The following is a 26,128-nucleotide window of genomic DNA, read 5'->3' as shown; positions in this document are numbered from 1 at the left end:
TTTTTCATTATCAGGGATATGTATCAGTTCATTTACTGAAATGAACTTCATTTTCAGGAATGAACACAAGTTTTCCTATAACCAATAGAGTTCATTTTGGTAAATGAACTGGTATATATAAGACAGAAGACAAAATGCTGAAGTACTAGAGTTAATAGGTATCCATTAGATAGTAAGACAATGCATAATTTCTCATTATCTGGAATGAACCGCCCCTCTATCAGTTCATTTACTGAAATGAACTTCATTTTCAGGAATGAACACTAGTTTTCCTAGAACTGACTTGAATTCCATAAGTTCATTTTCAGGAATGAAGTCCACCAAAACATCAAAGAAGGAACATTCATGCTACAAAATAAATTCATAAGAAAATAAGACAGAAAGACAAGGCATAAGATAGAACATTGATGTTATATACTATCCAAAATATGATAGATGAAAATATAAAACATACTAGAGTATCAATTACATTAGAAGGTAATTCAGGTGATATTAGACATAAGAGTTTTCTGTTGCAATAAGAATTAATCTACTTGCAATATACTATAGTTAAAAAGAGTTTTGTCTGTTTAATCTGTTCCAAGTAAGCAATTGCTAAGGTATTCTGAGTTGGAAAATTCACCCCAGCTCTCTTCACTCCTGATGCAGTAAGAAGTTTGTAGGCCATCCCAACTCTTCTTGCTTGCATCTTCTCTATCATGTCAGCTTTCTTCAACACACCTGCGACTTGTTTGTGGTTGTTGACACTTCTCTTGATCCAATAGCAGGTGTACAACAGGCAATCTGGATATGCTCCTTGATCTGGCACTCCTGGCAGATTTTCAAAGTTGACGTTGCTGCATCTCACCCTACCATGAGCTTGTAGCCACAAGTTGATGTGTTTCATGCAGTACATAGCCATTCTGTTTGCGTCTTTGCATTGCTTACCAAGCTCTCCCTTTTTGATGGAGTTGTAATGCTCCCATGTGTAGTTGCCGACGTCAAAAACCAGCAGATGCCAGTGTTCACCTAGAGACCCTTTTGATTTTGCATTACCACTGTGTGGGTCAGTATTCATAGGAATGAGCAGCTTTTCGGTTTTTTCAGGCATGCCTTTTATAAACTGATCAACTTCTTCTGTTCTCTTAAGTTCATTGTGCCACAAAAAATGTCTGAAAAACAAAAAGAGAAATGAATTAGATAAGCAGTTCTCATTCTATGCATGCTGGATTATACAGTTCATTATATATCAAATAATAAAATCAAATAACCTTCATAGGCATGCATTTTTCTCTAAATCAGACAAACTGCAAGCAAACAGTTCACTTTTTATCAATGGATAGGAAGAAACACACTTACGAATGTGTTGAATTCATAATCTCGAAGTTGATATACTTTCTTCGAGTCTCACTGTCCTCTATCATTGAGCATTCTATCGTTGTTTGCAGCTTTATACTTTCTGTATATATAGTAGTCCAGCAAGGTGGTATCCAAGTAATCATTGAACAACAGAGAAACGATTTCACTCCCTTGAACTGAAATTGGAATTGCTTTGATTCTCTGCTTTCCAAGCTGCTTGACTGCAAAAATAAAAAGAAAAAATGAACTGTCAAAAGTTTATACCAAAAAAAATTATTGAAGAGAAACATATAAAGAGTTAGTAAGAGAAACATACGTAGTCCTAGCTTTGCCGAAGAAATCACCAAATACTGCCAGCGCAGCATTATCAAATCTGTGGTACAAAGGAGATCCTCTCAGTTCTGGTAGATTTGGCTTGATTTCTTGTCTTACTCTTCGAGGAGCCTATGCTGCTGCTTCTTGAATCCGATGTTCTTGTTGCGCCTGTGGTGTTGCTCCCTGAACATTTGCAGGCTCGGATCCTCTTACCAACAAGGTTCTTCTTTATCTCTTGCTGCGCATGTGGTACATTCTTCTTCTTCACTTCTTTATCTCTATCAACTTGAGGTGGTACCTTTGCAACTACCTTCTTTTCTTTGTTCAACATCAATCTGAATCTTGTTTTCTTTAAACTGTAATCTGATCCTGATATGAATTCATCCCCTATTGGTTTTACTGGTTTGTTAGATCTAGCAGCCATTCTACTAATTTCTTCCGGTACTACTTTCACAGGTATCTTCTGAGTATGCTCCATCGATGAACCAAGGCCTATTTCATTCAGTTCTGTAACTATTTGCGAAGCTGTTTCCACATCTGCGGCAGTTGTCTTTGCTTTCTTTGACCTAGTAACCACTCCAGTTGCTTCTTGTGACATAGGGGTGGGCTGGTACTGTGTCATCCCAATCGAGAAACTAGGAGGACTACAGTCATTATTGATCGCCTTTAGTGTAGCTTTGATGACGGTGTCAGCTTCTTCATCATTCAAATCCTCATTCTTCTCATTCTTGTCATCAATAAACTGCAGACTCACATGCTCTTCTCTATCTAATATATCATCTGTGTCACCTGTTGTTACAAATAACTCAAGAAGCATAAATCAAACAAATATACATCTTCATTCTAAAGAATGAACTCATAAATAGATCTAACTTCATTCTACAACATCATCATATAGATCTACTAACTTCATTGTATAAAAGAAGTCCAGCAAACATCAAAGGAGAAACATGGTTCACTGTAGGAATGAGCTCTTTACAATTTTTCTAGACTTCATTCTAGAAATGAAGTCCAGCAAACATCAAAGAGGTAACTTGGTATACACCTTCATTATAAAGAAGGAACTCATAAAACACGGTAAACACCTTCATTCAGAAGAATGAACTCAAACAACAATTTTCAGTACGATTTTTCTAGACTTCACTCTAGAAATGAAGTCAACAAACATGGTATTATTCATCAAACATCAAACATGGTATACACCTTCATTCAGAAGAATGAACTCCAAATTCTATATTTGTAGCCAGAGTTCATCCATGAGAATGAACTCCAACCTCTGCTTGAAAAGTCAGAGTTCATTTCCAGAATGAAGTCCAACTTCTATACTGTAGCCAAAGTTCATCCATGAGAATGAACTCCAACCTCTGCTTGAAAAGTAAAACTAAAATATTTGCAGAAGGAAGAAAAAAATTTAGAATTCTTACCCAGGTTCACACATTGATCAATACTCAAAGGAGCTGCGGTGTTGTTTGGAATTGAAGGAATCTCTACTTCAGTCATCTTGCTGAATATCACTTGCATCAACTTCTACAGAAGGATCTCCAACAGATAAGGCGGGAAAGAGATGATCAGAACCTCCAGCAGCTTCATTTACAACATCTGGTACTGCTTGCATTCCATCATCCACAGAAACATCTGGGTTTGCAATTCCAACATCATCATTCATATTTCCAACACCAGCTTCCACGGCCTCATCCACAACAACATCTGATTGCATATCTTTAGCAGCCTTATGCTCATCAGTGAAAAGTTTAGTGCGCATGTACTCTGATGCTTGGTCTGCCATGAATTTTGCCACATTCCCTCCTTGAGCTAGCAATGCATCAACTTCAGGTTGCTTTGAAGACAAGTATATTTCAAGGCATTCCATCTTTATATCAAAGAGTGTCTTCGAAGTTGTGGCTTCTGCAAGTGATTTTTCAAGGTCTTCTTGCCTTAACAAAAGATCCAACATCTCCTCAGTATGCTTCTTTGTCAACTATTGTATCTCTTGAGCATGTTTACCTCTCAGGTACTCTATTTCTTGAAAATGTGTAGCTTTCATGTGTTCTATCTGGGCATTCATTTGACTGAATTCTTCCTCAAGCAATTCAGCCTTTGTCTTGGCTTTTTTCTTTTGCAGGAGCTTGTTTTCAGCATCGGTATATTCTTCCAAGAACATATCCAACAGCTGCACACACACAAAAAAAAAATTGAATTCATTACACACAATGAACACACTCATTAAATATTCCTTGTAGGTATCCATTACAATACAACGATAATGAACCAGAACATCAGATGATTCGACATTAACAGTCAGAGTTCACTTTGTGGAATGAATTCCCAGTTTTATCTTAAAACAACATAGTTCATTATATGAAATTGAATAAAATATAATGGTACTAGATTTTTATCTCTTCAAAATCATCAACATTCATCTTAGACGTTAAGTGTTTGCAAATGGTATCGATATTTCACCTTGCAAATCTTAGACGGTAGTCTACTATTTTCTTCACCTGCCACTTGGGTTTTAATTTCTTTGAATGCTCAGCAAACCAAGGCTGTAAAAGAGAAAAATTATACTGGTCATTTATCAGCAACAATTCATTTCAACATCAAACCTCCAAATGACAAAATGAATAGTCTTTCATCTCACCAACAAGTAAAGGTAACACCCTTCAGAAGAACCTCTTCTCAAGATTTCCATCAAATGCTTGTGTATGAGATGCGGCAGAGATACTCTATCTATTGCCTCTAGGCAGGCTAGGTAGTTGGTGTGGATGGAACCTCCATCACCAGTAGTAAGAAAAATAGTAGACAATAGAAAGAGCTCAAACATGGTTAAAAGATGTTCAGTAGATCCTCTATTCCTAATCAACTCAATGATTTTTTCTTTCAATTCTATGTTCTTTATACCAGAAAGTTTCTTTTTAGGTGGAACAAATTCGTAGGTTCAATAGAACCTTCCAGTAGTGTAGTTGGCTACGTTTCTAGTGTCCAAGAAAGATTCTTCTATTCCTCCTCTAGAAATACATGGTATTCCAAACACTAACGACAACTTTTCAGGTGATGATCTTAGCACATATGTTTCTTCCCCTACTTTTAAAACGAACGTATGATCATTTGTTTCAGGAATGAACTGGTGTGCATCGCAAAAAACTTGGACAACATGTATTGACTTAATCCATTCAGTAGCAACAATCTCCCCTTCCAGAAATACTTTGGCGACACTCCCCAACAGACTCCTATACAAAGCATCTCTCTGTTCTTCATTCAAAGCCTCATGTTTTGGAAGATCTTTAATCTTAGCAGCAAGTTCAATGGCTCCAGCAAAGCTACACTTTATCTTCTTATCTACAATTTTTTTAAAGACAAAAGAAAAGAAGATTAATGTTTACATTTTTTTTAAATAGTAGCTTATAAAAGAAGATAAAGTGTGGGTTGAGAAGGACCAATACTTCAATTCATTATACTTGGTGAACTCTCAAGCATTTCTAAGTTCATTCAATAAAATGAGGCTTTCAAAGAAGTACCAACACAAGAATGAATCTGGATAATGTCAACACCGGCTTACTTCATTTTTGTACAAAATCTAGGTAGAATATGCAGGTATAAGAATGTGGATAATGAACTGCAAAATCTTGAAGAACAATTTTTCTAGACTTCATTCTAGAAATGAAGTCCAACAAACATCAAATGAGAAACATGGACTCAGTATAATTTTTCTAGACTTCATTCTAGAAATGAAGTCCAGCAAACACCAAAGGAGAAACATGGACTCAGTAAAAATTTTCTAGACTTCATTCTAGAAATGAAGTCCAGCAAACACCAAATGAGAAACATGGACTCAGTACAATTTTTCTAGAATTCATTATAGAAATGAAGTCCGGCAGACACCAAAGGAGAAACATGGACTTAACATAATTTTTTTAGACTTCATTCTATAAATGAAGTACGGCAAACACTAAAGGAGAAACATGGACTTAGCACAATTTTTCTAGACTTCATTCTAGAAATGAAGTCCGGCAAACACCAAAGGAGAAACATGGACTCAGTACAATTTTTTTAGACTTCATTCTAGAAATGAAGTCCGGCAAACACCAAAGGAGAAACATGGACTTAGCATAATTTTTCTAGACTTCATTCTAAAAATGAAGTCCGGCAAACACCAAAGGAGAAACATGAACTTAGCATAATTTTTCTAGACTTCATTCTAGAAATGAAGTCCAGCAAACACCAAAGGAGAAACATGGACTTAGCACAATTTTTCTAGACTTCATTTTTAGAAATGAAGTCCGGCAAACATCAAAGGAGAAACATGGACTTAGCACAATTTTTCTAGACTTCATTTCTAGAAATGAAGTCCGGCAAACATCATAGAAGAAACATGGACTTAGTATAATTTTTCTAGACTTCATTCTAGAAATGAAGTCCAACAAACACCAAAGGAGAAACATGGACTTAGCACAATTTTTCTAGACTTCATTCTAGAAATGAAATCCAACAAACACCAAAGGAGAAACACGCAGACAACAGAAAAATTGGAATACAAACTGAATCAACAACAAACAGATCAAAATTCAATTTCAGAAGATCAAAAATCAACTTCGAATTAGTGTTTTTACCTTTCGCTGCTTTCTTTACTCTTGATTTCTTTGTCACTGGTTCTTCTTCTTCTTGACTATCTCCTTCAAAAACAACTAATTGGCTATCTCTTTCTTCAACTTCTTCGTTTGAAGATGTATCTACTACTACTTTCCTCTTCGATTTACCCATTTAGGGTTTTGATTTCTTCAATTTTTCTAGGGTTTTTCGATTTTCTGGGTTTGGTTTTCTGATTTTGAAGACTGTTTTGATTTTGATTTGCGAAAGTTGAAATGATTTCGACTGATGTTGGTGGATTCTTGGTTTTGATGATATTCGTTCTCTGGGTTTTGGAGTGAAGAAGACGAAGAAGTTGTGGTTCTCTGAAAATGAAACTGAAAAGAAGGAGAAAGACAATTGACGCGTTTTTAGGAGATCGTGGGTTGAAGGCGATAACAGTTAAGGTAAGGGTATTATTGTCTGTTTGGTATTTTTTTTAATTATGGACCAAACAGTAAAGGCGTCTGACCAAAGGACTAAACAGACATAAACCCACCTAAAAAAGGACCAAACGATATTTTTTTCTTTAATTAAAAACTAAATCTAAACCTAAACCAAAACATTTGCCTCTTCTTCTTCTTTTTCTCCATCGTCTTTTTTCTTTTTTGTTCTTCAACGATGATTAATCATCGATTCTCAGCCACTAATTACTTAAACTAGGTAAGAACCAAAAAACTCGCCGTTTTTTTTGTTGATTTTGATTGCATAAATAGGTTAGATTTGATCAAATTAGGGGTTTTGAAACTAGTTTCAGAATTGCATATGGTGGGGAAAATATGAACTCCCAATCGTATATTTTATTTAGATTGGGAAAACATGAACTCCCAAACGTATATTAAATTTTTAAGAAAATATTTTTCCCTACAAAATCCAATCGTAAATTGTTATGCTCCATATTTATTCCAACCGTGTTTTACCCTGAGTTTCTTTACGGTTGGAAGTCCCAACCGTATATAGTAGTTACAGTTTGGAAATTTTGGGATTCCCAACCGTATTTTTAGTTAAACTAAAAAAAATGGTTTTGATTTTCAAACCCTAACTTTATATCAAACTATTAGTCTAATTTAATCGTTAACCGTACTTAGATTAGTTTATAGAATCATTTGCATTGATTAACTAAGGATATTTTAGCCATTAACAAAATCAATAGGTTTAGGGTTTTTGATGATTGTTATTTGATGACTCAATTTTTTCATCTTGTGAGTCCTCGAGACCAAACGTTTGGAGCCCCTATAAAATTGGATATTTTAGGTTTAGGGTTTTTAATAGACTTCTTAATTTATGTCCACTATTAAAATTGGGATTCTCCAAAATTAAAATCTAGCATTTTGGGCTTTATAATTCTCCTAAATTTTGACAGAGTTGATTGGAGATTCTTAATTACCATCATGAAACAAATTGGAATCAATGACTAATGATGTGACAAAATTCTTAATTAAACAAATCTTAATTACCATCATGAAACAAATTCTTAATTATCAGTCCATTTCTACCACCACCTCTGCTGTTCTCGTAAATGGATACCCTGATAATTTCTTCAAACCCACTAGGGGGTTCAGACAAGGGGACCCCCTGTTCTCTTAGCTATTCTTGTTCTGCATGAAAACTCTTTCTAAGACTCTCATCAAAGTTGAGGAGATGGGTCCAATCACTGGTACTAAAATCTGCAGAAGAGCACCCACAATTAACCATCTTCTCTTTGCTGATGACTGCATGGTCTTCTGCAAAACCAACAAGACAGAAATCCAGAATCTAATGGACATTCTTAAAATCTTTGCTGATTTTTCTGGTCAGCTCATCAACTTTAACAAATCTGGTGTCTTCTTTAGCAACAACATTGACCCAATTCTTATCCCCATTATTAGTAATGCTATGGGAGTTCAAGTCTTGCAGACCAATGAAAAGTATTTTGGATCTCCACTCTTCACTCATAGGAGCAATATCAACTCATTCAAACCTGGAGTGGATAAACTCAAACTCAGATTATCCAGCTGGAAAAATACTCCTCTCAACCTAGCTGGAAGGCAAGTCCTTATCAACTCTGTCGCCTCTTCTACCAACATCTACCAAATGAATTGCTTCAAACTGCCTAAACAAACTTGTCAAGACCTGAAAAAGATGCAAAGAGATTTCTTCTGGAGAAAATCCTTAGACAACCCTAAAGTCTACTACCCAAAAGCTTGGATTGTTGTCTGTAAACCAAAAGAAATGGGAGGTCCATGCTTCATGAATATAGAGCATTTCAACAACTCCATGATTACTAAAATTGGATGGAGACTTGAAACTGATAAAGATTCCCTCTGGTACCAGTTAATGGATGCTAAATATTTAATAGGAACAAATGTTCTAAACATGGACAGTAAGCCCAAGGATGGAGATTCATGGATTTGGAACGACATTCTAGAAGGAATCAACAACATACAAGATCACAACTCTTGGAGAATTGGAAATGGATAGAATATCAAAATCTGGGAAGACATCTGGATCCCAAATATTAAAGATATTACCCTAAAACCTGCTAATTGTCCTGATGAGATAATCAGAGTTGAGCATCTCATTCTCCCAAGTGGTGAATGGAAAGCTGTCCTGATAAACATTTATTTCAACAACCACTCTGCTCATACCATGCTGCATGCCCCTATTCATCCATGGGAGGAGGACAAAATTATTTGGAATCTCACCGACATTGGAAAAATTCAGTGTCAAATCCCTTTACAAAGCTAAGATGGATAGTCTCTACACTAATGATCCACAAACCAATAACTGGAAAGCTTTATAGAAAATGGACATTGCTCTTGTCATCCAGATCTTTATCTGGAAATGTGCTCATGGGATTCTCCCAACTAATGCTAAAACAGTTAGCATACTGCACTACATTAATCCGATGTGTCAGTTATGACACTCTGGAGAGGAAACTTTAACTCATATACTGCTGAACTGCCCTGCAACTACCTCTGTTTGGACTCTATTGCTTGGTCCAGATCATGGAAACTTTGATCATACCACTGAATTTGTGGATTGGCTAAATTCTTGGCTTAGTCCTGGTAATAACAACACTAGCAGTAATGTATTTGCAACTGCTCGTTGGTACATTTGGAAGACTAGATGTGATTTTATCTTTGATCACACTACTCTGAATGCCAGACAAACTACCACCAGCATACAACAACATTTATGTAAACATGCCAGAATCCTTCATAATCAGAACCACATCCTTAACTCTCATATCCTTTATGAAGCAGAGGATTTAAGGAATGTTAACCAACCATCTATTCCTCTAGACCCCCACAGTGGTGGTCAGTTTGGTGTAACTATCAAAATATGCACCTTACAGGATCCACAAACTCTGCATTACTTCACTGCTCTTACTGCTCTGGATTTTGCAAGAAACATCATTGGGATTAAAGGATATCCAGGATACTTTGGAGCTGGAGAAGAAACAAGGGGAGCTGATCTAGCTTTCACGTGGGCTCAAGACTGGCAGCACACCTATGTATAAATTCAAGCTGAAACAATGTATATCTTAGTTCATTTCAACACTATCTACAATACTGCGGTTCATGGTCGTTTTTACCTCAACTATCATGAAAGGCTCAAGCGGCAAGAGCATTATGGAAAAATTTCAAGACTCAAATTTATTTCGTGTGTTTTAGTTGGTCTTAAAGTTATTCATAGACTTCAAAATTTAGACTCTTTTAACTTGACTTTATTATGTAAGAATTCAATCAGAAGAGGTAGTGAATTTCTGACCACTAGTCCCCTTGTGTACTCCTCTTAGGTTGTATTCGATAGCGGGTAATTCCACGGAATTAGCCTAGTTTCCACGGAATTAGCCCATATTCCGTCGTTTGGTATGTAAACCAATTCCCTGATTTAATTCCTCACGTGACCCCTTTCCACGGAAAGATCCCATTTTTATTCCCCCACCCCCTTCGGAACAGGGAAAGAAAGGAAAGGAAAAAAATGGAAAGACAAAAAAAATATATTCAAGATTTGATACGATTGCATATTTTCCCTTCTTCGTGGTGTTGTAACTCATCATTCTGCCATGATGAGACTTGAGAGCAAACAATAAAAAAAAGAAAAAGAGAAAATTAAGCCTTTATGTTGTTCGTGGCCTTTTTTTTTTAGTTCCCATGATTCCCTGTTTAACTAAATCCTTTTCTTATTTTTTTGATTCAAATATGATTACACTGTGTTAGTTTAATAGTTTGATGAATAGTATACAATTCAAGTTCGTATGGATATTTCCTCTCTGTATACTTTCTTGTTTAGTGTTTGTTAAAAAGTATCGACAAATTTGTGCATACTTTTTTCATCAACTTGCAACTTAGCATACTCTTTTTCTTAGGTTTGCAACTTATAATTGGTTTGTAGCTGAATTACTTTTCATTATTAACAAGGTCGTCACCTTGGAGATGATTAGTATTCAAATAGTGAAATTTATCTTTTCCATGGATTATCTATATGACAACAAACAGAGGAATTCACAATTCCGTGGAATGAGTTTCCATGGAATCTAATTCCATGGAAATTACCCTTATTCCATGGAAGTAATTCCCTGTTATCAAACACAGCCTTAGATATTTTTCTAAAGCCTAAGTTTTTCTTAAAAAAATAAAAATAAAAAACAAATTCATCCGGCGTTGTATGTGTCCATAATGTCGGATGTCTACATGGAACACATGAAATTGTATCCACCACGTCCCCGCAAGTGTCGATACGAATAAAAGGCAGATCCACTACATGGCAGGCAAATGTTGGGCACGAATCATATCCAATCATGTTAGAGACGAACATGACTAGGGCTGAACATGGTTCCGTTTTTCCATTGGAAACCGACCGAACCAGACCAATAAGAAAGAAACCGAACCAAACCATTTAGATTTGGATTGGTTATGGCAAAAAAACTTTAAAACCGACATTACTGGTTTGGTTTTGGTTTGACCTAGAAACCGAACCAAAAACCATTGGAAAAACGACAAATATAGGCCGTTGATTAAAATCCGATAAATTTAATCTACCCCGTTCATCGCATACTTGGTAAACTAAATTCCTAAACTCTAACCTACAAACCCCGTTCATTTTTTTCTTTCTCTTCTTCAGTTTTTCTTCTCTTTCGTATCTAGTGGCGAGAAGCAGAAAAACCCTCTCCATTTTATACACCACCACACCAGTCCACCACTATCTCTAGCCGTAATGAAACCACCACCCTAGTTCAATCTCCTCTTCGTCTTTAAGTTTAAGCGGTACCCTCGTTTTTCTTCTTCTTATCAATCTTCTCAGTTCTCATATGTACTGAAAGTCTCAATCTTAGAAACATCTTCTCACTTGTCACGTAACCAAATTGATTATCTAGGTCAACTATTTTCATCATTAGAAGGTACTTCAACTCAATGGTGATGATAATTTTGCTGATTTAAGATTATAATTTATAATTTTAAAAACTAGGGTTTACTAAAATTGATTTTGCATAATTGATTTTGCAAGTTCCCTTTGATTCAATCATGGAAGATTCACAATCAACACCCGTTAGTTCCTATTTCTCAACTAGTTTGGGTTTGATTCTGGTTTTGATAATTAGTTTGTGAATTTGGATTATCAGTTTTGCTATATAACAATCTAACATGTGAACATAATAATAGTATAATGACGTTGTAATCCTAATACGTAATCTGAAAGAGGTCATAGGCTAAACTATGTGCAGCAGACAGACCCACACAGTCAGAAACAACAAAAATAATAATCAAATTATTAGTTTGTGAACATCATAATAGAGCAGCAGAAACTAATCATATGGTTTAGTTTAGGGGGGTGTAATATGTATAAGAGGATAACAGATTAGAGATGGAAGTGTATGCATTCCAGCATTGTTTTTGTCAAATTTTTGCTGCTTTAAAATAATTGTTTTGGTGGTTATGTCTGGGTCGAGCAAACTAATGGAACTTGTAATGAGGGATTTTAAGGCTCTTTTTCGAAGAGTACTGGGATGTCCAATTAAGTTCTGGAAACTCAACAGTTGTAACAGATAGTAGTGGTGGTAGTATTGTTGGCACTGAACTGGATGATGGAGAAGATTGTGCTATAGCCGCCCTTATGGCAGAGAGTGCAAGAGAAGAAGCATAAGGTGTTGATGATGAAGGGATAACTGAAATGGAGGCTTATTTGAAAGATAAAAGAGAACCGCGAAACGAGAAAGTTTCTTTTGATATTTTAGGTTGGTGGAAGATGAACTCGACTAAGTATCCTACTTTGGCACTAATGGCAAGAGATATATTGGCTATACCTATTTCTTCAGTGGCATCCGAATCAGCCTTTAGCACTGGGAGACGTATTCTCGATCCATATCGAAGTTCTTTACTTCCCACAACAGTTGAGGCATTGATTTATGCTTAGAATTGGTTGAAGGCGCCGATTGATCTTGATATTTCTGCCTTGGGACCAGAAGAAGAAGTTAATTCAGGTATTATTCCATTTGCTTATTTGTTTCTAGAATTTTAAGACAATGTATACTAACTATTTTTTTATTTGTTCATTTGTTTGTAGAATTTTTGGACACTCTCTCAAAGTCAATGTTCGTACAAATAGTAGAGGATGAAGATTAATGGATACCAAGGTAATTCAACAATAGATTTAGTCTATTTGTAATTATCATCATCATGTTACTAATGAGAACCTCCTTATATGTTAACCTCATACTCGTTTTGATTATGATTACCATGCTTGTATGTGGGTTTGCTTGTGCTGAATCTTTCATGTGATTAGGTACATGAAGTGTCAGACCAAGAAATTCTTGAAGAAGCACAATGTCAGAGATTGGTTGAAAGTCATTGAGGCAATGTTCCTGACAAATTTGGAGTTGCAAATGCAATTATGAATTTTGGAATTTGGAGTTTATGCTTATGTTTTCTGAATTTGTAATGTTTATGTCTTGAACTGTGCGTAAAAACTTGAGTTATGAACTATGCTTGTGTGTTTATTACATTGTGTAGGTAGGTTAGAAAAATTTAACTGTGATTTTTTCTTTGTTAAGATTTGAAACATACAATCGGTTTTCCATTAACCCAATGGAACAAACCGAAACCCACTAAAACCATTAAGAAACCGAACCAATAATTAATGATTCGGTTATGGTAAGATTTTTTTAGAAACCGAGTAGTATCGACCATGAACAGCCCTCAACATGACTGGTATTGGCGTGTTCGTGCAATCTTTGAGTTCTTTTTTGAAAGTTCTTTTAAAGAAAAATTGATCCGCTGAGAAAGTCGTGTTCGATGCTACGTGTTTTGAGGAATCAAGATCTATCTTTCCCTCCAAAAACAACTCCCTACGGCACGTGTAATGCATATAGCTCCTCGTCGTTTTGCTGAGTTTGGAATTTTTCGTGACCCCACTTGCAGTGCACTGTCTAACACCATGTTTGTTTACTCCTGACTCATCTGAGTCGTCTGGATCTGAATCATCTGGATCTGAGTGAAATCACCTGACTCATCTGGATCTGAGTCGATATGTTTGTTTGAGTCAGATCTGACTCATCTGACTCGGAAATAAGTGAGTCAGTGGTTTGGTCCCATGAGTCAGGGGTATTTTGTTACCTGACTCAAATGAGTCCGAGTCAGGGGTTATGTCTGAGTCAGAGGTCGAGTCAGATCTGACTCAAAATGGAAAACAAACGGTCTGACTGCTGACTCGGTCCGAGTCAGGGGTTGACTCAGATTCAGACGCCGAGTCAGCTGCAAACAAACAAGTTCTTGAGATTTCTGGAGTTACTGAGAGATCCTTTAAACAATTTTTATTTTTAGTTAGGAAGGAAGAATAAGAAAGCTCCTGATAAATGGCAACTTCAGTTCCGATTCCAACTGATACATTCAAGTTAGGGTTTATCGGAGCTGGTAAATTGGCGGAAAGTATTGCTAGAGGAGTTGTGAAATCAGGGGTTTTACCTGCTTCTAGAATTAGTACTGCCCATAGAGATTCTCAACGTAGAGATGTTTTTTCTTCCTTCGGAGTTAAGGTCTATGAGCATAATCATCAGGTCTAATCCGATCCATTGCTCTATTTCAAAGGTTTTGTTATGCACTGGCAATTCTGTTTTCCATAAATGTAATCTATTGATGTATTATTGTTGTGATGAATAGGTTGCTGAAGACAGTGATGTCATCATATTTTCGGTCAAGCCCCAGATTGGTACGTCTCTAGAGTGTCTTTACTTCATTTCTGATCAAGTTTTGTCTTTTTAGATGTAGCTTATTTCATGATCATGGTGCACAAATGTAGAATTAGCATCCTCTATGCTTTTGTAATTTTAGGTTTGATGTATGAGGATGACTAGAGAGAGTCAATTACCATATAAAATTTTGTGATTGGCAGCCGATTTAGTATCAGTAAGGAAATTCTGCAGTTGTGCACGTCACCATCTAACTTTTTCATGCATGAACTAGTCATGAAAACCTTTTTGCATTGATAACCCGATTAAAACATTTTGTTGTGATTGAAACTAGCCCTTGTTCCTTTGTTCTTGCATCTCTGAAGTTGATAACTGCCTCATTGAAATAAATAGATGGTGACATGCGCATGGAAGCAAACAACAACTACAAAAGTTCGGTAAGCTTGAGGACAAGGCTAAAATTAAAGAACAAGTAATTGTTATGGTCCTCTAGTTGTTAGCCTGTTAGGTTTTTCTTATTTTTTATCTGTTTGATTGGGAATTTAATAAAACTAGTCAAGTGTAATGCTAGTCGTGTGAGTAAGTTGAATTGGTCTACCAATATAAGCTAGTTAGGTCAGTGATGTCCTAGTTAACAGGGTTTATCTTTGTCCACCTATTAAGGTATTGAATTTATTTAGTTACTAGGTTAATTCTTCGTGTGGGGATTGAGGGTTGCATACTTGCGTGGTTAGTGAGAGATATGAGGTAGGTTTTGTAAATTTAAGTCCTTCGAATGAACAAGAAAAATAAGAAAAATGATGTAAGAAGTCACAAGCTCCTCAGTGAGCTTGTACATACTATTATTATCTTACATATCGAGGCTCTATTCGTATTATGTACAGGCGTGGTTTCATTGTAGTGAATACTTGTAATTGTATGGAGCCATCGTATAGGAAGATGGCTATCTCCGTCTCAGTGTCCATAGAGTGGGCCGACGTAGGCGCCAATTTCGGAAGCAATGCTGAAATGTTAGGATCCTAGGGATGGTAACGCTCTTTATGAGCAACTTCTTTCGAGGTCTCTAAGTCTGGTTCTTAACATCATGCGTCTTTATAAATTAATAAATCCCATTCATTGTTTTATTATGATTCTTAAGTGCATCCTTTCTCCTTTTCTATTTCCCATTGTAATTGAAATTTTCATAATTGCAGTGAAGGAAGTGGTTTTACAGTTGAAACCGTCACTTACCAAAGATAAACTTTTGGTATCAATTGCTGCGGGAATTAAATTGGCGGATCTGCAGGTTTGCATCTGAAATCTCTCTTCTAATTGACTGTTGCTTTCCAAGTTGTGGCAGACTGTTCTAGTTTTATAAGGTGTTTCAGCTTATAGAATAAAGGGCATTTATTTCCTCGTGTTTGTGAAAATCCCCATGTTTCCTACTTATGTCTCAGACACATTTAAGTTGTCTTTGCATGCCAACCTATGTTTGCTTATTCACTACTATAAATATGGTCATTTTGAGCTAATCCATGCTTTTCCAAGAGCCTTTTCCCATTAGCTAATATGTTAGTGTAGTGTTCTACACTTAAACTATCAGCTCGTCAATTTTTTTTTTTTTTGACTTTATGTAAATTAGAGTTTATGAAAGGTTAACGGCTTTCATAGAGTGGAGATATCTCTTCAGTTCACTAATTGTCTAGATTACCAAGCAGCAAGTGTTCATACTCATTTTCTCCATACCGGTCTATTCTTTATCATTTTGTCTTCATGTTTCTTCTCTTGTCCACATCCATTCATCACATCTGTGCCTTCATCCTGAGTGATGCTTACATTTTTGTAAGGGTTTCAAATTCTTCCCAGTTTCATCTCCTAGGCGTCAAAGGGGCAGATGGCTCTAATGGCGTACCTTTTGCATGATGGGTCAGCGAGACAACGGGGAGATCCTTTGTGTGTGCCTAATTTTTATTTTCACTGAAATAAGTCAATTATGTCTTTATGCAGGAATGGGCTGAGAGTACTCGTTTTATTCGAGTTATGCCAAATACTCCTTCTGCTGTAGGTCAGGCAGCATCAGGTAAAATAACTTTTTTTTTCTAAGTCGTAATGAAAATAGTCGAACTCTTTTTATGATGTAATAGTTTCTGAGTCCTGCGTGATAAGATTGAAAACTTATCGAGAGTCCTTTTTGGGTTTTGTCACTTTACTAGTAGAAAAAGTAAATCTCCCATATCTCCGTGTTTCTCTTTATTTATCTATTTTTGTATGTGATGTATTTGTGTATAGTATTGTGGTTCTCTCCTATTGAAGCCTTCTTATCTTGATGTGTTTATTAATGTTTCATATTGACTTTACAAATGTCTAATGTCTTTACAAATATTTAGTTATTAGCTTAGGAGGAACCGCAATAGAAGAAGATGGGTTGCTTATGGATAGTCTCTTCGGAGCAATTGGTAGAACATGGAGAGCTAATGAGAAAATGTTTGATGCCGTCACTGGAGTGAGGTATGTGGCACTTGGTGCAGTAACAATCTGATGCACTCTGGATATTTATTATTTTCATTTTGTTTTGTTACTGTGCATTTTATTAGATGCCGCTCTGTATAGCGTAATCATTTGAATGTAAACTTGCATTTTTTTATAATTGATCTGATTAGTGCTGTTTACATTGCAGCGGAAGTGGCCCAGCATATATTTTTATGGCAATAGAGGCTTTGGCCGATGGTGGAGTAGCTGCAGGTCTTCCACGGGATCTTGCGGCAGGTTTAGCTGCTCAGACTGTAAGTGGAAACTCGAATAGTGTGGTTTGTTGTTTTCTCGTGATTCTTTTTCTCTTTCCCTGCACACTTCTTTTGTCTTGACTTCTATTTTTACACTTTGTTTGCACCCAGCGATGGGTTCACATTTAGATGATTGAAATGACGACATTTTATGTGGGTGATTTACTATATAAATTCTTTAAAGAAAACTCACACACACATTGTTTTGAGCTGTTACCCTAACTAATACTGTTAACCAACTCCGGATGGTGTTAAAAGTTTTCGAATGATGTGATTGTCCATGAGAATCATCTGCATGGTGAGAAGATAACCCTCAGAAAACCCTGCCATTATATCACCGTCATGTCTTTCCTTCCAGCAGGCTATGAATAGAATGTCATACTAAATAGGACGATTAGAACAAAAAGTGAAGGCAAAGTAAAGTCAATTTGCAGTTCAAATTCATGTTTCCAGACTTCGTAATGTTTTGCCCAACACTATAGGTTCTGGGAGCAGCTATGATGGTTGTTACCACAGGTAAGCATCCTGGGCAGCTAAAAGATGATGTTGCATCAGCTGGGGGAACCACCATTGCTGCAATTCACGAATTAGAGAAGGGTGGATTTCGTGGAGTTCTGATGAATGCCGTTGTTGCTGCAGCTAATCGTAGCAAAGAGTTCTCAAAAAAATAGTATCGCTCCTTGTTCTTCAATTGGAGGTTCACACTAGCATTTTTTTTTTGGTTGTTTACCATTTTGATTCTGTCAAAGAAATGATTGCCTTAATAGTTATATAAGGGACAGTATTGCTCCCATCTGATTAGTTTACTACGTTTATGTCACTTCTTGTTTATAATTATAATTCCTTCAGAAGTAGTATACTAATCAATTTTTTAACTACATTCCTGTCTGCCATTTGTTGTCTATAAATCATCTGCTGCTGAGTAATTTTAGGAAAATTTTTATTGGAACAATTTCATCTACAGCCAAACTAGCAATATAGGAGTTGGTGAGTGCAAGATTTTGACTTCAGCGGATAAATAAATAATGTATCTGAGTTTGCAAGGACTAAGGATGAGTTGAATAAGTTAATGGCAAACATGTGCCTGAGAAGACAATCCTGTTAATGAAAGCTAGTCACAAGGCCCAAATTTCCATTGAATGAAGTAAACACACAGACCAGTTAATGACAGAATTTGTAAAAATTACTTTTGGTTTGATAAATTGACCATAATCCAGGAGATGCAAGATTTATGAGCTATCTGATATGGAACGGAACGGAAGTACTTAGATTTAAGCATGCTTCCTGATAAAGAGTTGGGCTGTTCAACTAGCTTCCAGGCGTTTGTAGCTATCATTGTTTTGCTTATAACTTCGATCATAACTTTATCAAGTCTTCGATTTTTTTGCCGCGTGTTAAAGTTAGACCTATGAACAAAATTGTGGCCCTGTGAACAGCCCGAGTCTGATGGACTAGTTATAGAAATTTCTGTTTGAAATTGAATCCTTCGTGATTGTTACAGGTCTAGCAATTCAATAGTGACACAGAAACACTTTAGTAGACAGGATCCCAACAAAAAGAAAAAGCGAAGAAATTCTCTGAACTTTGCTTTACGCCTTTACATTATCATTCATAGAACATTCAAAAGTTCAAAAAGAAGAAGGGTTTCAACTGAATTAAAGCTAATGCTATAAACCTAGTAGATGAAATCAACATGAATTTTGTCCTAATTCCATTGCGAAAAAAGAAAACATCTTCTATTATGCATATTTTTCCTGAGCCAAATCTCAAGATCTAATGCAATGTTTTCCATGTTTCTTGCAAACACCACTTGAATGATTCTTGAAAATCCATTTCCAAATTTTCAAGCTTTTCCTGCACTTACTGATTTCTTTTTCATTAACTGTAATCCTACATGAACTCCCATTACTGAAAATTCTTTCTCCTCTCATATAACTAAATGAATCTGAGAAATTACTATCTTTAGAAACTCTGAAGCCTGATTCTGTCTCAAAACGATCACTATTTTTCAGACAAGAAGAGAATTCCGGTTTTGACTCTGATGAAAACCCAAGCTTTAAATCAATAAAGCCAGAGTCGTGATCATCCAGATCACCATTAAATTCCATGACACCATCATTCTTAAACCCTTTAAATGCCTCACTTTCTGAAATCCGTGATGAAATGTTATCATTCTTCATTGAAGTCCCGGAAGCACTTGCTGATTCTGCTCCACCAGCACTAGGGCCATCTAAGATCGAGTCAATGAGCCCTTGTTTTCTGTTTGCTGACTCTGTATTTCCAGCTCTTTTTGAGTCGGACATTCCTCCAACAGTACTAGAACCGTTTTCTGAAGCATCAAAACCACCTCTGAAACCACAAAGAGATCTAGACCTTGGAACACTACCCGCATTATGGAAAACCCACATCTCACTTTTCTCATAAAACCCGCCTCCATTAACACTAGCACCCTCTCTAAACTCAACACCATTACTTCCCTTTTCTCCTTTCTTCCTAAACAATCTTCCAAATCTCCAAAACCCATTTCTCTTAACACCAACACAACTGCTACTGCTTCTTTTAAGGATAACGGTTGACGATTCTGATCTACTTGGGTTATTTATATTGATATTTCCTGTTGAGTGTGGGATATGGTTATTAAAATCCAGTTCTTTTTCATTCTCTATCAAGAATGAAATTCTTCCAACACTACCAACTTCAGCACTAGTATACGAAGATGACATGTCAGAGCAAGAACAAGAAGAGAGACGTTGTTCTCCACAATCAGAACAAACGAGTTTGATAAGTCTGTCTTTAAGACAGTAAGCACAAATTCCTCCCGCTGAAGAAGAAGGTGGGTGTTTTTTACATGGAAGATCTGAATAAGAAGAGTAATCTGTTGTGAACCAATTACTACTACTAGCTACTGCCACTGCTTTTCCTCTGTCTTTCATTTTTGTTACTTCGTCTTTCTCTTCTTTTATATTCTGATGCTGTTTTGGTTCCTTCGCTAAAAATACTGAACTTTTTGAGCTGATGAGGAGATTACATAGAGAGTCTGCAATGGAGTTTCTAGACAGAATGAGAGACAGGATGGAACACCAAGGCAGAAGAAGTTGATGAGTTTTAGAAGTCAAAGATCTTGAGAAATAAAAAGTTAGAGAGAAGCGTCAGTTTTACGTTAACACGAAAAAACACAGTGATGATTGAAGGAGGGTGTGATGCAATAAAAAAGAAAAACACCACTGTCTGCAGGTAAAGAGAAGTAGTATAATGTTAAAACTGTGGTCTGTGGAAATTGAGTGAAGTGTTGTACAACAAAGACAACTTCGATATCGACTATCTTAACAGTGCATTTATTTTCGTTATTACCACCTCAACAACTACTACACATATAGAGTCACAGGTCACTACTACTGGTATTTACTTCTATTTATCCTCACCACCACTGTCCTGCTATGGTTCTTGCTTAAGAATATAAAGGAAAGAATTAGCATTTAAGCCAGGCGGAGTCGGGTTTTAAATTGGGGTCATCCACTAACTTGAGTGAGATACTTCATACTTGCCTATGGTCGGGCCCTAGCAAGGCAGATGATGATTTTATATTTTTTACATTTTGAAACAGAGTGGTTTCCTTTTTTCCCCCTTATTCGGAAGAAGCGTGATTCGGATTTCATTCTAAGTTGAAAAAATAGTTGCTCCGGGATCTTGGTTTCGTCTTAGTTTGGGACTGAGACACCCGAACTAAGACACTGGACAACTTTATTTTGGTGAGATTTTCGGCGGATCTTTTTATTTTAAATCCATATCACTTAATCAAGTAGCTATGAAGAAATTTGGTGTTAGTCAATTTCGGATCTCGGTGTAGTTTCAATTGGGACTGGGACAATTTTATTTCGGAGAGATTTTCGGTGAAATCTCAGAATCGTTATTTTCCAATTTTAAGTCCGTAACTGTTGAGATTATTATTAATCCCACATCGTCTGGGTTATCTAAGATCCCACGGTTTATAATCCTTATGGCCACTCCACTCATTGCCAATTGGTTTTGAGTTGGATGTCCCTATTCTTACATGGTATTAGAGCATGCTATTTGTGTCGAGTCATTTGATATCACCTTTACTCCGCATCACCCGATTTATTGCCCACTTGTTAGACCCAACGAGGCTATATGTGAGGGGCCGTGTTGATATTATTATTAGTCTCACATTGTCTGGGTTATTTAAGATCCCGCGGTTTGTAATCGTTAGGGCCGCTCCACTCATTGCCAATTGGTTTTGAGTTGGATGCTTATATTCTAACAGTAACATATATGTCAAGCAATTTACACACTTTGCATATGTTACACGTGACACGTGTATATATATAAAGAAATGACACCAATTTTTAAGAAAGGTAACCAAAAATCGAGTTTGTAAGAGTTGGGTTTGATTTTTGTTACTAGGAATCTCAGCTGTCTCGGCGAGATTGAGAAACTCTTCTCGGCCATAGACCGAAATGAGAATCTCGGCGAGATCTCGGTCGAGATTGATTATACATTGTTTTAGACTAATTTGAACTTGCTCATCGTAATTTGAAAGGAAATCGAGTGATTGATTATGTTATTTTAAATTAAAATTTCTATACTATCCTTTAATTTGGCAACTCATCTCTGCGGAATCTCGACAGTCTCGAGATCGAGAGACCCAAAGGTCGAGATTTTTTAGTCAATTTTTACTTTTGAGTTTTGTTACTTGTACAATCATGCACAAAATAACAACCAATTGTTACATTGTAAAATACGAAAAAATAATTAAAAATCAAGATACAGTAGGTGATGATAATTAACATAGATTTTGCAAATTTGCATTATAATGGATGATATTTTGCGTTCTCCAACGCAAATTAACATCATTTTCCTTATTTTTAGATTATTTTTTGCACTTTACAATGCAATTATTGGCGCTTATCTTGTGCACGAGCCCATTATTGACTTTTTCATCCGTTTAAATTGTTTCGGCTTTATATCTAAGTCATAGTTTTACATAAACTCATTCTAAAACTATTTTTGATGCAGTGACTACGTAATTAAATTAACAGACTCTCTGTTGAATGCATACATGTTGTCACAGTATATTATTTAGATATCCCTTCAATATCCACTCGGAGAGAACTGATTCACGAGTATCTTGGTTTAGGCACGAACTTTAGTATGTGGCATCCTCCATCTGAGACACGAAGTTGAGTCATCCATAATACTTACATCACTCGACAGATAGCTAGAAAAAATACTAAAAAATCTCATTACTCAACATAGCCTCACCAAACTAGGCTCACCTCTTTTTTTTTCTATCAGCAAAGAAATGAGTATATTGATAAAGAGAAAAAAGGGTGTAAAAGACTTATACCACTCTTAGCCAAGTACGAATACAATAAGAAAAAAGAGCAAAACCCACACACATGTTAAGCTCAAAAGAAAAAAGAAAAAATCCACAAACAAACCAGAGACCTACAACCAACACTAGTGCAACTCAAAGAAAGTTGAATGTCAATTATTGATAACATCTGCACAGGAACGGAGTTCAAAATCTTTGACTACAAAAGACCAAGAGTAAATGCAGTAAATTTCTTTGTTTGTAATTGCAACATCACTGCAAAAAATTTCAGTGAAAACTCTTGCATTCCTTTTTTGCCAAATGTACCAGATAATTGCTGCAGGAATTAAGTTCCAGATAGTGGTTGAAGCTGTTGAAGATTGAGATAAGTGCCAAGATTGAATAGCAGTGGGAACATGCTCAGACATTGAAAAATACCAATTAAATGTATTCAGAAATTTGCACCAAGTCTTCTTTGCAAAAGTGAAACGAAGCAGGAGATGAGAGGTGGTTTCATGTTCACTGTAGAAAAGACACTCAACTGGTATATCCATACCTTTTCTTCTTAAAGAATATCTTGCTGGTAGCCTGCCATGAGCAATAATCCAAAGAAAAAAATCCTATCTTGGGAGAATAGTTCTGCTTCCAGATGAAATAAAAACTACATTGTCTTATTGGTTTGAACAAATAGTTGTGAGAAAATCATAAAAAGATTTCACATTGTAGACCTTTTTGGAGCTTAAAGATCACTGCAACTCATCTTCCAGTTCAAGATTGAAGGAGAAAAAATTCAAGTCTGAAATGAGAATAGTCCATTCCACTGAAGCTTCACCAAACAACCTTCTATGAGGTCTGAGATTCCAAGTAACACTAGTTGTATCTGTCATACTAACTTCAGCAATTTTCATATTCTTGGGCCTCGGGACATTAAATAAATTTGGATAACAGTTTTTGATTGGCTTATCATATAATCAACTATCCTCCCAAAATCTTGCAACCGTACCACAATGCACTATGAATTTGACATGTTTAAGGAAGAAATTGTTGCAGTTCATAATAACTCTCCAACCAGACTTAGCGTAAGAACAAGTTGGAAGTTTTACCAACTAATCCACCTCTCCTACACCATATATTTCAGTCATAATCTTCCTCCATAAAGCATCCTTCTCATTAGAAAACCTCCAATACCATTTACATAAAAGTGCTTGATTCATTTTTTTTTTCAAATTTTTGACACCAAAACCTCCAAATTTCTTTCTTCCGCACAGAGCAATCCACTTAACCAGATGTAGCTTTTTCCTTCCCACATTATCATGTCACAAGAAGTCTCTCATAATCTTCTCAAGCTTCTTACATAGTGAACTTTGAATTTCAAACAAACTCATGTAATAAACAGGTAAGCTAGCTAAGACATTGTTAGTGAGTGTGATTTTACCGGCTCTTTTGAGGAGAATCTTCTTCCGACCAGCTAGCCTTGCAATAAACTTGTCCACCACCTTATCCCGCTTAGCTACTCCTCTAGATTTATCACCGAGAGGTAATCCTAAGTATGTAGTAAGTAAACTCCCATAATAACAACTCAGAATATCACAGAGTTGAGATAAGTCTCTATCAAGTCCTACTCCATAAATCTGACTCTTGGTGAGATTGAATTTAAGACCAATTAGGAGTTCAAATGAGATAAGAATTATATTAAGATTTTTAATCTGCTCAATATCAGCATCTAAGAAGATCAAGGTGTCATCTGCAAACTGTAAATTACTAATTACTTACTTGAGTACCAGGCAGTAAATCTTGTGATGAGCTTGTTTAATCATATAAATGAGAGCTTTTCCAACCAAAAAAAATTAAAACAGAGACATTTCCACTAGTAAAAAACCAGAAACCTACCATTTATCAGCACTGAGAACTTAACAAATTCAATACAACATTTGATCCAACTTCTCCACTCTCCATAACCCATAGGCTTTAGAATTTCATCGGTAAACTCCCAAGTGACATGATCAAAGGCCTTCTCAAACTAGCCTCAACCTTGAAGCCAGTGAAATCTGCAATGTAGTGTCCGAGTCACTCCTACGCGATAAGTATTGGAACTATGCCCCAAACTTAACAAACATGTCGGACACTCGTAAGACCCCACTCCTACAAACAACAGATATCCGCACCAACAAACACCTCGACAACTACGTCGACCAACGCATCACCAGAAGGAAGGCTTCTTTTATACTTTCTTCATGATTGCGCATTAAAAATAAAAAATTTAAATAAAAATAAAATGTACATATCACATTTAAAATATGTATCTTAGAGTCATAAGGCTAGCAACATTAGTGGCGGTCATGCCTAAATCCATGTAATTAAGAAAACCCTCCAGAAGAGATATAACTTAGTTTAGTAGCATACTGATGCATAATACAGGAAGATCATGGAGGTTATGCCTACATGATTCTTAATAAATAAGACACTTAAATTGACCTTCAAGCTTTGGAAGATCATTTGGTTCTGTCTCAACGAGGAACTAAAATGTAGCCATCTCTAATTCAATAGAGTTCAACTTCGTTGTATGTCTACTCAGTGTTTAACTTAGCTTTTGCACTAGAGGTGTTGTCTAGGTTTTCTATACACTACACAAATGCTTCCTCTCCACTAAACTTAGACTGTAATCATCTGAGACGGGGCTGGCTGGTGGATAGTATTGCCGTGGTTGGGTACTTGAGTTGTTGTTACTGTTAATAATGTTACGTCATAATCCTCATTTCTTTGTCTAGTCAATTTTTATTTGAAGCAAGCGAAAACTCTTCCTATGTCTTTCCTATATCTATCCATATCGTGTTACAGTCTCTATAACAAGGACCTGTCATTAACAACATCCTTAGAGCAACTGCAGTGGACGACTAAACCCAAATTTGGTGTCGAGTGGGCTGGCATAGTGGGACGGACCATCGATCAAAATTTGATCAAAAAGTAAAACCCAGACCAAATTTGGTCATCGATCAAGACCAAACCCAAATATAGTCGGGCGTTTATATAATGTCCGCCTACCCGACGGGCGTTGGTATAATGTCCGCATGTAGCCGCGCGTTCGTAAAGTTAACGCCTGATGCAGGGGCGTTGGTATAATGTCCGCCTGGATGGGGCGTTGGTATAATGTCCGCCTGGATGGGGCGTTGGTATAATGTCCGCCTGGATGGGGCGTACGTAAAGTTAACGCCGGACACCCAGGCGTACATAAAGTTAACGCCTCTCTTGGGGCGTTGATATAGTCATGATCCCACCATTAACTAGTTTTGAAAACTTTGCTTGGGGTGTCTTTATCAACGCCCCATTTTTTTTTTTTTTTTTTTTTGAATCCGGGCGAACGTATAATCTCCGTCCCACACACCAGGCGTTTCTATAGTTCACGCCCCATACCAGGCGTTATCTTTATCAACGCCCCATACCAGGCGTTATCTTTATCAACGCCCCATGCCAGGCGTAATCTTTATCTACGCTGGACGATGAAGCAGACTTTATATCAACGCGCGACAAAATTTACTCGTCACCCGCTGCGCCACAGGACGGACTAAACCCAAATTTGATCTTTTTTTT

At 36.5% G+C, this 26,128-nt stretch overlaps 2 protein-coding genes across 2 annotated transcripts; one reads left to right on the top strand and one right to left on the bottom strand.

Annotated features, from left to right (window-relative positions):
- The first annotated feature begins 14,065 nt into the window (after positions 1-14,065).
- Positions 14,066-18,071, top strand: LOC113303001 (pyrroline-5-carboxylate reductase-like). Its single transcript, XM_026551976.1, has 7 exons — positions 14,066-14,314; positions 14,418-14,466; positions 15,640-15,731; positions 16,433-16,505; positions 16,813-16,933; positions 17,103-17,208; positions 17,691-18,071. The coding sequence occupies exons 1-7, from the start codon at positions 14,114-14,116 to the stop codon at positions 17,877-17,879; spliced, it is 831 nt and encodes a 276-aa protein (XP_026407761.1). The 5' UTR covers positions 14,066-14,113; the 3' UTR covers positions 17,880-18,071.
- Positions 18,072-18,974: 903 nt separating this feature from the next.
- On the bottom strand, positions 18,975-20,141 carry LOC113306028. Its single transcript, XM_026555016.1, has one exon. It carries the CDS (start codon positions 20,139-20,141, stop codon positions 18,975-18,977), a length of 1,167 nt encoding a protein of 388 aa, XP_026410801.1.
- Between the last annotated feature and the right edge of the window lie 5,987 nt (positions 20,142-26,128).

This window comes from Papaver somniferum, chromosome 8 (genome assembly GCF_003573695.1).
Source record: "Papaver somniferum cultivar HN1 chromosome 8, ASM357369v1, whole genome shotgun sequence".
Lineage (NCBI taxonomy): Eukaryota > Viridiplantae > Streptophyta > Magnoliopsida > Ranunculales > Papaveraceae > Papaver > Papaver somniferum.
The sequence above is the reverse complement of the archived record's forward strand: the minus strand, read 5'-3'. Positions and strand labels throughout refer to the sequence as shown.

What these genes read in the sequence shown, in the direction of transcription:
- LOC113306028 (XM_026555016.1), bottom strand. Translation starts at nt 20,141, where the DNA reads ATGAAAGACAGAGGAAAAGCAGTGGCAGTAGCTAGTAGTAGTAATTGG.
- LOC113303001 (XM_026551976.1), top strand. Translation starts at nt 14,114, where the DNA reads ATGGCAACTTCAGTTCCGATTCCAACTGATACATTCAAGTTAGGGTTT. An exon ending in GATGCCGTCACTGGAGTGAG is followed by an intron (nt 16,934 to 17,102) that starts GTATGTGGCACT and finishes TTTACATTGCAG; the next exon opens with CGGAAGTGGCCCAGCATATA. An exon ending in CAGGTTTAGCTGCTCAGACT is followed by an intron (nt 17,209 to 17,690) that starts GTAAGTGGAAAC and finishes CCAACACTATAG; the next exon opens with GTTCTGGGAGCAGCTATGAT.